The sequence below is a fragment of the Sciurus vulgaris genome (assembly GCF_902686455.1).
Source record: "Sciurus vulgaris genome assembly, chromosome: 4".
Taxonomy (NCBI): Eukaryota; Metazoa; Chordata; class Mammalia; order Rodentia; family Sciuridae; genus Sciurus; species Sciurus vulgaris.
The window spans coordinates 185,421,471-185,436,708 of NC_136464.1; the positions used below are offsets into that span (position 1 = coordinate 185,421,471).

Sequence of the window (15,238 nt, forward strand, 5' to 3'; positions counted from 1 at the left end):
ATATGTTCAGCCAAATAGCAAGTGGAGATTTTTGACAAATCTAATACAAAGTTTACATACTAACCCAGTATCATATAATGGATAGAGAGGCTTTTTTTTTTGTTTTTAATATTACACAGAGTAGTGCTCTTTTCTGGAATTCACTGAACACCTGCTTTGGGACTGAGATAGCTGGCTCAGCAGTGTCGCTGCCGTGGCTTGCCCTCAGTTGGTGTGGGTGCCTGTTAGTGCTGCGAGCACCACGGTGAGGTGCAGCCCGGCACTTGGACTCTTTCAGCCCATGTCTCATTGGTTGCTATCAGTTCCTGTGCCCCAGAGTTCTGATGCTTCGCCGTCTTTTCTTTTTGTACCAGTCAAAGCCATGTTGATGATTTTTGTTGACGATGAGATCACGACAGACTAATAGCCTGGCTTTTTCTTTATTTGAATTCATTTCAAAGTCTGACGCCATTGGCTGTGGTGACCTGGTTAGAAGTGTAGTGACAGGCCTGGAAGATGGTCTTCGTGCGGCAGGTGACCGACGTCCAGAGGCCAGCACACGTGCTTCTGTGGAGCGGCAGCCACGCTCACACCCGCCCCTCGGGCTCTGTGAGCCTGCCTTCTGTGTGTGCTCGGTGTCACGACGGAAGGGCGAAGGCTGAGCCAGGAGGCAGGGCTAGGCCAGCAGCAGACCCTCTGCAGATGTTCCCATTGAACTAACACGCGCCAGAAGTATTTAATACGCTATATAATTATGTGTTTTGCCTAAAATTGCCAAAACACAGTAATGTGTATATAGTAGTATAAGATCTTGAAAAAAATCTATATATTGTGCTCTTTATCTGTGAATGGGAAAAGCCATTTTTAGTACATGACTGCCATTTGAAAACTCACTTGGATGTAAATCTGAATGTTGCATTGTATTGTACAGTATGCATATTATTGTTTGTGGTTGCATATGGCAATGAAGTGTTTGTTTTATAAAAAAAGACATGTTATGTACAGTTGAAATAAATTTTGCATTTGCTAGCCTGTGGCTTTTAATATTTGTTCCATGGGGGAGGGGAATAGTACAGTTGGCCAATGGACACAGCAGGGCTCTCCTCCCCACCGCAGCATCTCCAGGCAGCCAGGCCATGGGCCCCGAACGTCTGCCTCCATGGAGGAGCTGGGCTTTCTTAGGTCAGCTGTGTGCTAGCCAGTACAAGGTTACTCCTGACTCATTCTTTGTTTTATAATCCTTTCTTTTTTTAAAACAAATTCTTAATCCCTGGAAGTTCTGTCTTCAAAAGGAAGCATTGTTGATTTGGGGGCATAAATGGAAAAAAGTGCAACTTTTAAATTTTTAAAATTTTAACTAACATCAGTGTTTTCCTTTTGTTTCACAAAGTGCATGCTCATGACTCAGAAGAAGAAAGCAAAGCAGAGTAAAAGGAAGTTAGTTAGTTCCTGGTGCAGTGCAGGGCTAGACTGTTGTGTGGATGGAGAGCTCAAAGGGAAGAGGCCCACCTTCTTTCCCTAGGAAGGAAAAGCGGGCTCAAACCGTAGAGCCAAGGAACAGCATGGCCTGCGTGAACTTGGAGAGTCTACCAAGTATGTTTTTAAGTGGAATGCTTGGTTCCCTCCCGGAAGTCATCTCAGTAGTTGATGCAGACAGGCTTAAGAGGGAAGGCCCCAAAAGGACGGACCACAGGCCGTCCACTCTGGCTTCTGGTGCAGGCAGACCCACGCATACATGCACACACCTCACACCTGCCGTGGATTTGACAGGGCTCTGTGGTTTCTGATTCAGCAGGCGGTTGTGTGTCATCAGCATGTCCTCCTCCCACCTCCAGTGGTGTTCCAGCAGCCAGGATGGCAGCAGAAACAGGTGGTGGAGCCCCAGGTGATCCCTGCTTTGCTACAGCCCGGGCACATCACCTCATCCGTAAGATGGAATTGCTAGACTAGATCCATGCTTTTCAAACTAAGGTTCCAGTCTCTGGGGATCTGTGACTACTGGGGAAGATTCTGAGATGTGGCTAATGATGTGTTTTCCCCATTGGATCACACCCAGTTTGGAATGGATGCTGCCATGGGAACCCAGAGCTACTCGTGTCTATAGCCACATGGCACTAGTGCCCCTGAAGTGACTGTGGAAATTGTCACTCAGTTGTCCCAGCAGGCCTTGAGAAGTGGACACTGTACCTACAGGCACGTTCTGAGAGTCCACCAGTTTGAGAAGTGCAGGATTGGTGCTCAGTGCAGATTAGTGTTCTCTTGTGTTACATTTTTCTTATTCCCACCTCAAGATAGGAAGAGTGACAAGTGAGCAGTTCTGCCTGTGCATGTGTCTGAGGCCCATTTGTGGGGTTTAGGTGAAGTGCTAGACCATTCTTTGCTTTTTGTGCTATTAAGTGCTTTTCCTAGCCGAGTTAATTCAGGAAAATTGTGCCACAGTGCCTCTAAAAATTCTTTAATAATATCTGAGATATCTTGTTAGATCCGTGTACTTGGGATTAAAAGAAGTAGCCCATTTATTTATAAACCTGGTTAGAAAACATTCCTGAATTTTTTTGTTGACTTTTCATTTTTTTGTCATTTTAGGAAAATATGCTGAAATGAGTAGATGAATTGCACAAATCCCCATGCAAACTTCTGACCTTCACTCACAAGCCTCCCCACTCACCGTCAGGTCTCACAGGAGCAGAGCAGTTAGTACATTCTGTCTCTGATACAGACTCTCAAACTTCCACTTACTGTGGCCATGGAGCTCTTGTGTGCCTTTAACGTATTTGCAAAAGTGAGAACAGTGTCGTGCATGTGCAGCTATTTACCAGTCCTTGTGGGTTGTAGTTGCTCAGATTAATTCTGTTCCTTAATAAAATTTGAGGCATTTATCCATGAATTTGTTTGGTGAGAGATCATGGCAGAGCAGCATTGAGTCCTCAGAACAGCACTGTAGCGATGGCAGCGAGCTGAGACTAACCATCACCTGGGGCAAAGGCCCTGGCATCTCACAGAACCTCCTTTCTCGCAGAGTGAGGTCCTGTGTGACTTTATCTCGCTTGTTTGTCAACAGCGTGCACATGGAGTTGAAGCTGCCTGCGTGCATTCACATAAGGCCTCTACCTCCTCAGCCGTTCTTGCTGACCCTTGTGAAGATGTGTGTGCGAGTTGAACGGGGCACACGCCCCTTCTGACTCAGGTGGTTGCAGCGGTCTGGACCCACAGCAGGGCTCTCAGGGAGTTGGTGACTACGGGAAACTCAGTCTCCCGAATTGTGTACTGTGCCCCGCTTACTTGTCTTCACAGGGAGATTAAGTGGAGCTGTTTGTTGTCTACACTGAGGTATAAATATCTTCTATGTTTTTCTGGGGCAGATATCACATGAATTAACTTTTCCTTTAAAGACAGGTAACCTCTGTGTTTGGATGGGAGGCACGGGGAATTTCTGGCTGCTTTCCTGCAGTTCTCTCTTGTGGGGACTGTGGCCCAGCAGCATGCCCCACCAATAGGAAAGGCCTCGAATGAGGTAGCCTGCAGCCCCTGTCCCCACTGTGAACAGGGCAGCTTGAATGGGAAGACTGTCTCCGAAATAGTCTAGACATTTACTGGTGGATATTCGGTATGCCTGCTCAGGGGGCTTTGACAAAATTCTAAGCACTGTGCTTGATCACAAGACCAAATTCCTCTCAGTACTCAGAAGCCTCTGCTTTCACGGGCATCGAAGGTGACTCTGGAGTGTGTGCTGTGGACCAGACTTGTGCTTGACTGCTTACCCAGAGTGCTCTTCTGCACCTCAGCTTGCTGAGGGTGGACCTAGCATCCTAGTTTTACCCAGCCTCTGCCTTCTGCAGGGGCGTGTTCCTGGTACCCCCTGATAGTGGGTCTTGCAGATGCACAGAGGGCAGCCCAGGGAAACTTACCTGAGGCTACACGGGCTCTGTACTGTCTTTGGGGAATGGCAGACCCTGCTTCCCTGACAGGGATGCTGGTCCCTCTTGACAGCAGCTGTCCCCCTCGCTCCCCACAGGGAGTACTGGGGAAGCTCTCTTTGTAATTCTGCCTTAAAACATTTGTACTGCCCTTCGGTTTCCATGGTGACTGGGCTACTCAATAGGTATGCTTCTTACAGCCTGACAGACTTTCAGGAAGACAGAAACCCTGCAGCAGGCAGGCTTACTGCCCCTCCACGGTCAGCTCATGCAGGTGTGCTTTTCCAAGGAGAACGCCCCTTCCCCCAGAAGCGTCGTAGGCGCTTGTGTCCCTGGTAGATTACCTTCCTCCCATGTGTATTGGTGTGATTTTTCAAGAATATGAATGGTGCATGCTGCCACACAGTGAGATCTTTGAATCGTCACTTCTCACATCACTGGAAGTGGTTCTCCTCCCTCACCTTTGAAGCCTGTTCTTGGGTCTCAGAGTTGATGTCTGAAGTGCCTCCCTCACCTCGTTCACCTGGGGCTGTCTCTCGCAGGCTCCTGTGCTCGTGTTTGTCGAATGGCATACACATTCCTCTGACATTGTGAACAGTTTACTTTCTTTTATTTTGAACAGTTCCAGGGAATGGAGAATGAAGTTTTTATAAAATAACCAGATAATGAATTTTACTTTTTCTAAAATTATGCACTGTCATATCATAATTTTTAGAAGTTGCTATGGTGTTTTTAAAAAATTGCTAGTTTTAAAATTTAGAAACAATGTTTATGCTGTACGTGATCCTGTATGTCTTTAAATTTCTGGAATGACTTAATGACAAAATTTGGTTGACTATCTAGGGCAGTGTGGTCAGAATCTTCTAACTTACTTGCTATTGAAAATTTTTATGTTCAAAGATTGTAATCTAGATTCAGAAACAAAGTTGAATACATTGCAGAAAGGCTGGTGTTTCCCTCTGCAATGCCATGGGCATGAAGAGCCTGCGCCTGTGGACAGGTGGAGGGGAGTGGGGGCGCCGTCCTGGGCCGGGCATTCTCTGGGGCGTGTGGAGGGGTGTGTCGTTGAGCCCTCTCTTGGGTCTGCCATGGCATTCACCTGAGGTTCTTTTCCTTAAACAATCCTAGGTTCACGCAAAGGATCTGCTCCACAAGTCTTGCTTCCAGAAGAAGAGAAAATTATAGTTGAAGAAACTAAAAGTAATGGTCAGACAGTGATGGAAGAAAAGTAAGAGTCTCCAGTGTGGGAATGGGTAGTAGAGTGGGAACTCCCCTGGGGCTGGGGCTCAGAGCCTCACTGGCAGACTTTCCTCATGGACTGGGCTCAACCTTGGCAGGGACGAACCTCCCGAGCACAGAAGTGGGTTGTTAAAGTTGTGAGTTTGGAGGCCACGAGCTGGGAGAGTGTCCTGTGGCTCTGTTGGCACCTAGTGCTGCCTCTGTTGACGTGCACATTCTTCTGTTCCAGGAGCCTGGTGGACACAGTGTATGCGCTAAAAGATGAAGTCCAGGAGCTAAGACAGGTGAGACGGTCATTTCTTAAAATCTTTTTTTAAGAGAGAGAAAAGGAAGGCAAATATCAAAAATCGTGATTGTCCATAAGCAAAAGAAAGAAAGAAAACTAAAAGGAGATCATGTACTTTAGAATTCCAGCACAAAAGCCATTGTCTTCTGTCAGTGTGATGGACCAGGAAGTGTGCTTTGAAATGACTCCTGTAAGCCCCTCATAAACTATACTGTTTTTGATATCATAAACCATCTCAAACTTTGCTGGAATGGTAATATAGTCTAAAATGCGGTCTAGTTGAAGATTCTGCTCCCCGGGTGACTCTTCTTTCACAGGTAGTTGTGTGCTTCAGAAGCCAGGAGGTAGTCAGCGATGCTTGGTGCCAGCGGGCGGGCTTGTGTGTACAGTCCACGGCAGGTTTGCAGAGAGGTGGGCAGACGCTGGAGGCAGGCACGGTGCCCTGGTGTGTGGAGTGGCTGGCGCTTGCTGGCAGGAGGTGCCCTCAGGCTCCTGAGTGCCCCAGGGCTCCCCGCCCTGTGTGGTGGGCTTCCCAGTCTGTGCTTTGCATACCCTCGTGTTCACTCCTTCACTCTGTGGCTCACTGAGTCACTGTTGCTTCCATTCCTTTGATTTTGTGAGAAAGGCAGGGATGGAGCTGCTCCTCGACTGCTTTCAGCCATTTTCTGTGGTGCACTTCTCCAAGGCTCGGTCACGTATGGACTTAAAGAAGGGCCCCTGGGAGTGTCCGCAGCTGTGAACCGTCGGGGCTCCCAGGAGCACCACCGTGCCTAGCGCGAGCGTGCGCGCGCACACACACAGATGTGACTTAGGGGAAGAGGCTGTTCTGAGCGCCAAGGACAGTGAACATGCTGTGGTCTGCTTAACTTGCAGGATAACAAAAAGATGAAGAAGTCTTTAGAAGAGGAGCAGAGGGCCCGCAAGGACCTGGAAAAGCTGGTGAGGAAGGTTTTGAAGAACATGAACGATCCTGCCTGGGATGAGACCAATCTATAAGGATGACCGTATTTCTTGTTGAAGACCAGTTACTAGGCCAACCTGGGTCCCTGGCCCCAGCTTGGGTGACATCCAGGACTGAGGACATTGTCTTCATCATGCAAATAGAAATGATCAGACTCACTGAAGAATCCACACATGAGGCATAGACACTGAGGGCCCGAGCTGCGTTAACCTCTGCCAACCTCTCAGTTACCTCATTTGCAATAAGTGCGGTGACAGACTGAAGCCCTGGCTCTTCAGACTCGTAGCTGAATATATCAGTGGTATGTCTGTGTAATTGTTGTAAATACTCCACATCAAATGCACATCCGTGACTGTGTGCTGGGATCACCCTCCTGCCAGGACTTGCTTCCCTCTGACCTTCTGGTCATGGGGTTAGAGGTCACATCATGCACCCTTGACAGCAGAGCTGTAGGGAGATGCCTCTGGCAGGTGTTGGATTATCCTGCACCAGCCTGGTCCCCATGCGCTGTGAGCAGATGTCCCACCTCAGCGCGCTGGACAGATTAACCTTTCTTGTGTCTGCAAGGGGACTCTGCACCAGTCGGAAGTCTTCCCTCAAGCAGGATTCCAACTGTGACTGGCAGCCATGTGGAGGGCAGCACTCCGCAAAACTAGAACAGCCCCAGCCTGGGGACCTCCACGTCCCGTCCTTGTGTGGGTGTTTGCTTGCCATTCCTCCAGATTCTGGGATCATGGGAGTGTGCTCTGGCTTTTGGGAGGCAGCTCAGATTTTTCTTAGGCTTGTTTGGAAATGTGACAAGGGTGCCCCATTCCATCCTCCCCTGAGAGAGAACTGGAACCTGCACGTGAGTGTGCTCTAGATTGCCTATCGCGGCAGCCGGTGGACACGGGTGGGGCCTGCCGGGAGCACACAAGCGTGCTTCCTACAGGCCAGCCTCAACCCTGTGGTGCACTTCACCATCGCGTCTGCCTGTGTGTGCAGCGCTGGCTAGCAGTGCCTGTGCTGTTGTCCACAAGAGCCCAGCAGGATACCTGCAGTGCAGCTGAGCAGTGAGACCTGAGTCCACCTGCAGGGAGACCAGGGATGAGGCCTGTCCTCACCCAGCAAACATGGGAGACAATGACCACAGGAACTGAGCTGTCTTTCTGCCTCCTCTGGGTCAGTTTTGAAGTGAGAGGAACTCCAACGTAGACAGTGTCCTCTCATTTAGTTTGTGTGTGTGGTGCTGGGGTTAACCCCAGAGCCTCCTGCATGCTAGACAAGCGCTCTGCCGCTGAGCTCTATCACCCCAGCCCTTTTGTGTTGAGACAGGGTCTTGCTAAGTCACCCAGGCTGGCCTGGAACTTGTGGCCCTGCTGCCTCGACCTCCTTTGTTGCTGGGACCACAGGCATGCGCCCCACGCCCACACTGGTTGTAGTACCACACGTTCCACGCCCCATACCAGCCTGTTTGCCTTGCACATGATTGGTTCTACTCTGGTGGCCAGGCTGCCCTGTAGCTGCAGCAGATCCCCAGCCTTTGGATGCTTGGTGCCAGGCGCCCTTTGAGCTGGCGGGCTTCCTGGTACCCCACTGCCCCTGCTGGTACCCTGCACAGACCTGGACAACGAACTTTGCAGGGACCACTCAGTATGAGCTGCTGGCTAAAATTGCCAATTTTCAGGACTTGGCATTTTATTCATTTATGCTGAGAAAGAAAAGATCAGGTTTTGTTTTTCATGAGCCCTGTTTTTACAAGTGTTTTTGGTGAGTGCATTTGCTGTCGCAGCAGATTTTAACTCAGGAACAACTCCCCACCATCTCTCTGCCATGGCAACCAGAGATGTTGCGATGCCGCTCTGCTGAGAGTTAACCGAAGACCATCCTCTTGTGGCTGCTCGTGGGCTGCCCGTGTTCCAGGATGCTCTTACAGACCTGCCTTAACGCTCAGCTTCAAGTATTTTGTGAGAATACTTGTGTTTTTCACACCCCCGCCCTAGGCTGGGTGCCACTGAGGCGGGTTCTCCACACGGCTTCCTTCCTGTGGACCCAGCATCTTCCTGGGCTTTCTAGGGAGCCGAGAACATGGGTCTGAGAGCAGTTTTCCCCAGACCTACCCTGTCGTGCTTCACTGTACCGTTCATGTGTGACGGGGTGGGTGGTGATGTGGTAAGTGATAAAGACGCACCGCTCTCCAGGGCTGCTGACTCCTTCGCACTAGTCTGCGAGGGGCGAGGAGACAAAGCCATGTTCTGTCCTGTAGATGAGAAGCACTTTGAGCTCAGATGACCTTGGGATGTAGCATCCGAGAGTCCACGTGCTTGGCCACGTCTCTGCACAGGCACCGGCACTGGTATCTCGAACACCTGCCTGCCCGTGCACACCACCGTCGCGCCAGCTGCCCAGGGCACACTGACAACACAGGACCCTCAGCACCACAGACAGTGCCCTGCTGTGGACCGCTGCGATGTTTGTGCTGCACCACTGTAATATTAAACGGATTATTTTTCTTACTTCACAAAATGTGTCACTTTATCTTATTTGATGTATTTACTGTGGGCATATGTCTTTTGGCTTTATAGATTTAAAAAATCTGGTGTGTTTTTATTCTGGAAAACCTCACATTTGCCTTTAAAAATCAAGTCACAATTAGCCAAAGATAATAGGGTTAGGTTGAGAGTTTTAAGGAAAGGAGGCTGGAGTGACACTCACTGAGGGGCAAGGACTCCAGTCCACCTGCCGTACCAGAAGAATGACCTCTAGGCTGGAAGGTGCTCACTAGGCCCTTCCATGGCGTCAGATGAATGGGAGTGTGTGTAAAGGCATCTCTGGGGTTCCCTAGGAATCGCCATAAGACAAAGGAACTTGCTACGTGCTTGTCTGTTACGGCTCTACCTGCCGTATCCTTGAGGTTGCCTGGTGCTCCCTGGGACAGGTGTGCTCCCCCAGTGAAGAGCGGGAGAAAAGCATGGGACGCCATGGCAAAACGGTGGCGGGGTGGGTCTCTTGGTGACCCCCGTCAGTCCGCCCTGACCGTAACAGCGAACTTGAGTACTCAGGAGGAGGAGGGTTGTTCTGGTTCACGGTTTCAGGATGACAAGAGGTGTGACAGTCTCTGGCTGTCGCCGCACCTTCCCCTGCCTGGTCCTTTACGTGGCCACCGTGCTGCGGCACCTGGCTCCCTGGTCATCCTGGAAGGCAGGCCTGCAGGATGGAGATGTGTGACTTACTCTCACAGACACAGGCTGCGAGGCCACTCCAAGTGGCGGGAGCCCAGGCTGGGAAGACTGAGGCCCCTGTCTCAGCTCCAGCGCGTGCAGCACTGTGGTCGAAGCTGCAGGCCAGGGCATGCTTGTCTGGACGGGACAGTGTTGAGGGTGTCAGTCTGGAAGGGCACTTGTATCCAGCCGTGTGGGGCCTGGCTCAGTGGGCAGCCACCGTAGCTTGGCATCTCGGCTGCCCATTTCTGAAGCAGCCACCTTGGATGTGCAGCCACCCATATGACTGCAAGACCACAAGTGCGCCAGGGGCTAGAACTTCAGGGGTTTTAGTTATTTCAGGGTAAAATGAGTAGGCATTCAGAGAACCCCTGCTGTTGGTTCTCATTGTGGTAAGTGGGTGCATTAGACATCTCCAATCCGAATCATTCATATTGAGGGGTTTGTACGTTTTTGTATTTTTTAATCATAAAGATTAATATCTGCTTATGAGGAAAACAAGCCACACACAGGAACAGAAAGCACACGCCTGCCCTCAACCTCAGTGCACAGGTCAGGCCGGCACAGTGTCCTCAGCTGAGCGAAGGCCAGTAGGTGGCATCCACATGTGTGACTTTTCCTTCAACAGAGCCCGCCTTTGTTGGCCTTTTGGGGTCCTTTCTGTGGGAGCAGGCACAGCCCAGACCCTTGTGCTTGATGAGACGCACTGGCTGGCCACACTGCAGCTTTCTTCAGTCACCTCTGCGTAGATCCTTGGCAGTGGCAGGTGCCACTGTATGTGTGCTGGGAACATCTTGGCACAGCGTGCAGCCGAGTGGAGCCCTGACCAGCATGTTCTGGGCCTGTGTAATTTGGGTGGCACTTGCCTTGTTCCGAGAGGGTGTTTGGTGATACCCTGGGAGAAGGCGTGTGAGATGACCATGGGGAGAGGGTGTCCAGAGACGATGCCCCTGGCAGTTGTGCAGCTTCTCCAGACTAGCCTCGTCACAGGAGCCTTCGGAAGTGTGTTGTCCGTCCCCAGCTCGCCTCAGTGGGGCCTGTGCTTTCTGAGTGCAGGAGAGGACGGGACCTGTGACTCTGGATCAGTCCTGTCCCCAGGTCTCCACAGTGGCTTTTAAATTCTTCAACATGACCTTCTTTCCATCCCCATTCCCAGTGTGCTTCCATGGTCACTAAGAAGATGGGTGCCCAGGAAAGGAACCGCGCCCGTCCTGGCGCCCAGGCCGCCTGCACCTGCAGTACGGCGGCCCTCGCTTCTCTCCTGAGTAGGCGCCGCAGCCCGCCCTTCCCTGGCTGTCACTCTTGTCCTCTCCTTTTTAGCTTTATTATACGGTGTCAAGCTCATGTAAAATGCAGAGGAGAGAGTGAGGGCTGCCCTGCCACATCCTGCATCTCACCATCGTGGCCCTGGGCTGTCCCAGGAGGGCCCGTGAAGACAGCAGCACAGTCACATGTGGCCACGAGTCTGAGGGCCCTGGTGCAGGGGTCGGGAGCCAAGGCCAGCATCCGCAGCCTCGTGGCCCCAGGTGCCGGCTCTGGGCGTCCTCCCTGTGAACCTGGAGGACGGCACTCCTGGTTTCTGAAGGCGCCTGCACGTGGGCACTTGCATTCCAGCTTCCCTGCCCCAGCCTCTTCCTCTTCCCCACACAGGTCAAGCTCTGGCAGCTTCGGCTCCTTGCCCGTTTCCTCCCCTCCACCGCCCTACAGCCACAGCCCCTGTCCCTGAAGGAATGCTGGTGGGGCTCTGCTGCCGAGAGGTTGGCCCTTGCCAAAGCTGCTCCGCCACTGCCCAGCCTTAATGTGGGTGTCAGATCTTTACCCCACACACTGAGCTGACCTGGTCAGTGGGCAGAACAGTGACCCTGAAGATGTCCATCCCTATCCTCAGAACCGCAAGTCACTTTGCAGGGCAGAGGGGTCTTGCCAATGTGATGGGCAAGGACCTTGACATGAGGCCGGTGGCCCTGGGCTACAAAAGCATCAGGGTTGGGTCAGAGTCACGGGTGGGGATGTGGTGATGGGGACAGGTCGGTTGACATGAGGAAGGAACCCCGAGACAGGAAACTTAGGTGGTCTGTGCCAGCCGGAGGGGTGAGGAGGTGGTCCGCTTTGGGACGCAGGGAGTGGTGCTTTGAACACTGGAGTTGGAGGCGATGTGTTAGGGCAGCCTTAGGAAGCTGACCACGCCAACGCACAGGACCAGCTGGGTTCTGTATGTTAGCAGTGAATAACTGGATGTTGACATCTTGAATTTAGCATTTAAATAGCATCAAGACGTGATTGGATTCGGGATGAACTTGATGAGATTAAAGGCTTAAGTACTGAATGCTGGAACATCACTGAGCTGAGGAAGCACTTGGTGCAGACGCATGCCATGGATCCCAGCACTACTGAGTCTGTGAACACCCCCGTCCTCCCCCGTCAGTACATGCACAAAACAGAAGTCACTGGGCGGATCAGAAGGAACTAGCAGGTTACATGCCTGTCAGCGTCCTCCCCTGGACGTTACACAAAATGGCCATCCACAGATGCCCACCTGGAGGCCAGTTCATGACAGACTTACTCCCCAGAGGAAGAACCCAGGAGGAGCCCAGTGGCCAACTGGAGTGAGCAGGTGGCACTGGAGCAGCTGTGTGGTGACACCATTCCCAGCCAGGTGGCACTTGTCACCTGCAGCTCCGGGCACCTCCAGGCCTGGGCCAGGTCACAGGAGGCAGATGAATGTGGGGTCCCTTCAGCCCCCTTCCTAGGAGGCCCTGCAGGAAGACCTCTGTGGGAGCGGAGGGTAGGTGAGTGGTCAGCATGCACCAGACTGGGTGAGGTGGCTTCACGCAAATGAAATGTGACAAATTGCTAGCAAGACAGGCGAGGAAGGCAGGCCACACCTAGTCCTAGTCAGAAAGAGAAGCTAACGTCCGCCACACGTGCTTCAGACGCCGAAAACACGGCGCAAGGTGGAATGGGCAGTCCTGGAAACCTGTCTGAATACTCCCGTGAGGAGCCAAGCAGAAGACGGCGGACACACTCGAAGGAGATCGATCCCTGGCCATGGCCTGGCGCAAACCTGACTCCAGAGCATGGAGATGAGTCAACACTGCAAATTCATGGAATTCATGTTATGATACCAACATGACCACAACAGAACAGGGACAACTTGGGGATAATCACATGAATAGTAGATGCAAATATGCTAAATGAAGCGTCACATTGACTCTTTCAGCATATGAAAAAGATAAAGTGGATCGATCGCAAGGACCCAGATTTGACTCAAGAATGAAAAAGGCTGTGATAATGCTGGGCTGCAGCGCAGTGGCAAAGTGCTTGCCTGGCACAGGTGAGCTCTGGGTTTGCTCCCTCGCACCACATACAAATAAAAAAGACCCTTGGCCCATCTACGACCACAAGCAAAAAAGGCTGTGATCATGTGGTTAGATTCAGAAAGTGCATTTGGTAAAATTGTGTCCATTTGTGGGGGTGAAGTGACAGCTAACTGGGAATAAAGGACGTGCAAAGCCGTCATGGTAAAGGCAGGACGCCTGTGTGGCTGAGGAGTGAGGAAGGTCCCTCACCCTGCCTGGGCACTGCCCTGGTGAGGAGGAAGAAGGGCATGCCGGTCAAAGAGGAAACGAAAGTAGTTTTCAGGTGCGCCATGGTGTGTGTGGAAAATGCAAAGAAGCATCTATGCTGAGCAGAATCAGTGGTGTTCCATTACCAGAGCTACATGGAGATCGACTTTACATAAACTAGAAACAAGTGGAAAACAAAATGTCTTTCGATAACAAAATATCTCAGATAGGAATGAACAGAATGAAGCCTAAACGTCACTCAAAGAATGGGACGTCCCACGAGTGGACGCTTTAGGTGGCACTGGGATCCAACCCAGAGCCCCCGTGCCAGCAGGCGGATCCGTGCATTGAGACCCAACGTGGGGAGGGGTCCGCTTCTCCTGGTTGGTGGATTCCATGACGTGCCAATAAAACCCTCTGCTTTTTCCTTCCCCTTTTCTAGATCTTGAAAATAATTTCTGCAGTTCACATAAAAATGAAACGTCTAGAGTGCAAGAGGCTCATGAAGATGAGAAAGCAGAAAGCTTTCCCTGGCTATCTGCTGCGGGGCTGCCACAGGCTGCAGTCTGCAGGGGCCTGCCACCTCAAGGGTGCCCCGCAGACAAGGGGAGGACAGTGCTGTGCTTCCCTCCCTGCCATGGCTCCAGGGGGCGGGAGCACAGGCCTCGCCTCCCCACCTAGGCCTGGCCTGCCTGGCAGGGCGGGAGGTGGGCTGGGCTGACAGGTGCATGGTCCGCGGCCTATCGTCTTCTCAGGTACCTCCCGGCTGACCCAGCTGCTCCTGTAGCTCCACGCTGAGCTCTGACCTCCCTGGCAGGGCCTTTGTGTTCTGCCAGGAGGGAAGCTCTCCCCAGCAGGGGGCTGGGCAGCCAGGGCTCCCTGTGCCCTCAGGGGCCTCAGACTCATGCTTTCCAGGCAGCACCATAGATTGGGTGGCTCCACAGCAATCGGTTGCTTCAGTTCCTGAAGTCAGAGTCCAGGGGCTGGGCATGTGCAGGGAGGGTTCCTTCCGCAGCCGCCAGCAGATGTGTGAGGGAGGACGCTGTTTGCTGCTGTCTTCAGGTTCCTGGCTGAGGGTCTCTCCTCTGTCCCTGTATGTGGCTAGGTTGAAACGTCCCTCTTTCAGAAAGACACTGGCCGTTGGATTCAGGCCCACCCTACTCTAGTATGACATTGAATTTTACACCTGTAGTGACCCTATTTCCAAATAAGGTCACGTTCTGAGGTACTGGGAATTAGGACTGGAAGAGACCCTCTTGGGGACACAACCATGACGTCTCCATCCAGTTCCATCCCCTCTCCACCAGGAAGGGCGTCCTGGCACTCATGGCTCCATCACACAGAAGAGGAAGTCCGTCCTCAATAAATACTCATCGAGCGGCTAAGGAAATCGGGGTGACGCAGTGGGCTGAAGGCACAGAGCATGCCCCTGGTCCACGTGGTGGCCCAGCCCCAGGGCTGCATTTGTCCTGGCAGCTACCTTAGGAATGGTCCTGGCTGTTGGCTCCAGGGGCTCAGGCTGGCCGTTGCCAGATGCATCCTCTGAAGGAGCCGGGACTGGATGGCTTCCTGATCCTCTCCAGGTCGGAGAGTGCCAGATTGCTCCAGTGTAGTGAACGTGCTGCTGGACGTGGTCCCCGTGGAGCTGTGGGGCAGGAGATCTGGAACTCCGCAGGGACACCTTTCCCACGGCCCCTGCTGGATGCCCACCACCCAGGCTCTGCACTGCTGGAACGGATGCTGCTTTAATTTCTCACTAACTCAGATGCGATATTTAATTAACGTGGCTTTATTTGTAAACAAAAGTGGTTGACATTTAATAATGGAGAGTGGGTATGTAAGTGGCAACTCTTCTGAATGTGGTAACATCACAAAATTAAAAGCCGGAGGCTGCTCAACGTGAGGGAGATGAATTATTCAGGGGAGCTCCGCTCCATGACAGCAGTGTGCGAGAACCTGCCAGGAGGTTGGGGCTGCGCTGCCATTCCACGCAGCTGCAAGTGCAGCCAGGCGCAGGGCCCCGTGGGCTCCCAGGGGGAAGGCAGGGGAATGGGCACCTCTGCCTCTGCTGCAGGGCTTTGTCTGGCAGC

General features: G+C 52.2%; 1 protein-coding gene across 8 annotated transcripts in view; it reads left to right on the forward strand.

The window, feature by feature from the left end:
• ARHGEF7 (Rho guanine nucleotide exchange factor 7) overlaps nucleotides 1-7,298 on the forward strand; it is a 129,162-nt gene extending 121,864 nt beyond the window's left edge. For 6 of the 8 annotated variants that reach the window (XM_079138295.1, XM_079138288.1, XM_079138294.1 and 3 more), the window contains 3 exons: nucleotides 5,025-5,124; nucleotides 5,365-5,419; nucleotides 6,295-7,298. In XM_079138295.1, the coding sequence (XP_078994421.1) occupies nucleotides 5,025-5,124; nucleotides 5,365-5,419; nucleotides 6,295-6,417 (278 nt within the window). In that variant the 3' untranslated portion in view covers nucleotides 6,418-7,298. Of the gene's footprint in view, nucleotides 1-440; nucleotides 1,014-5,024; nucleotides 5,125-5,364; nucleotides 5,420-6,294 lie in introns of those variants that run through there. The other 2 variants (XM_079138289.1, XM_079138291.1) reach the window with 1 other exon arrangement.
• Nucleotides 7,299-15,238: the final 7,940 nt, after the last annotated feature.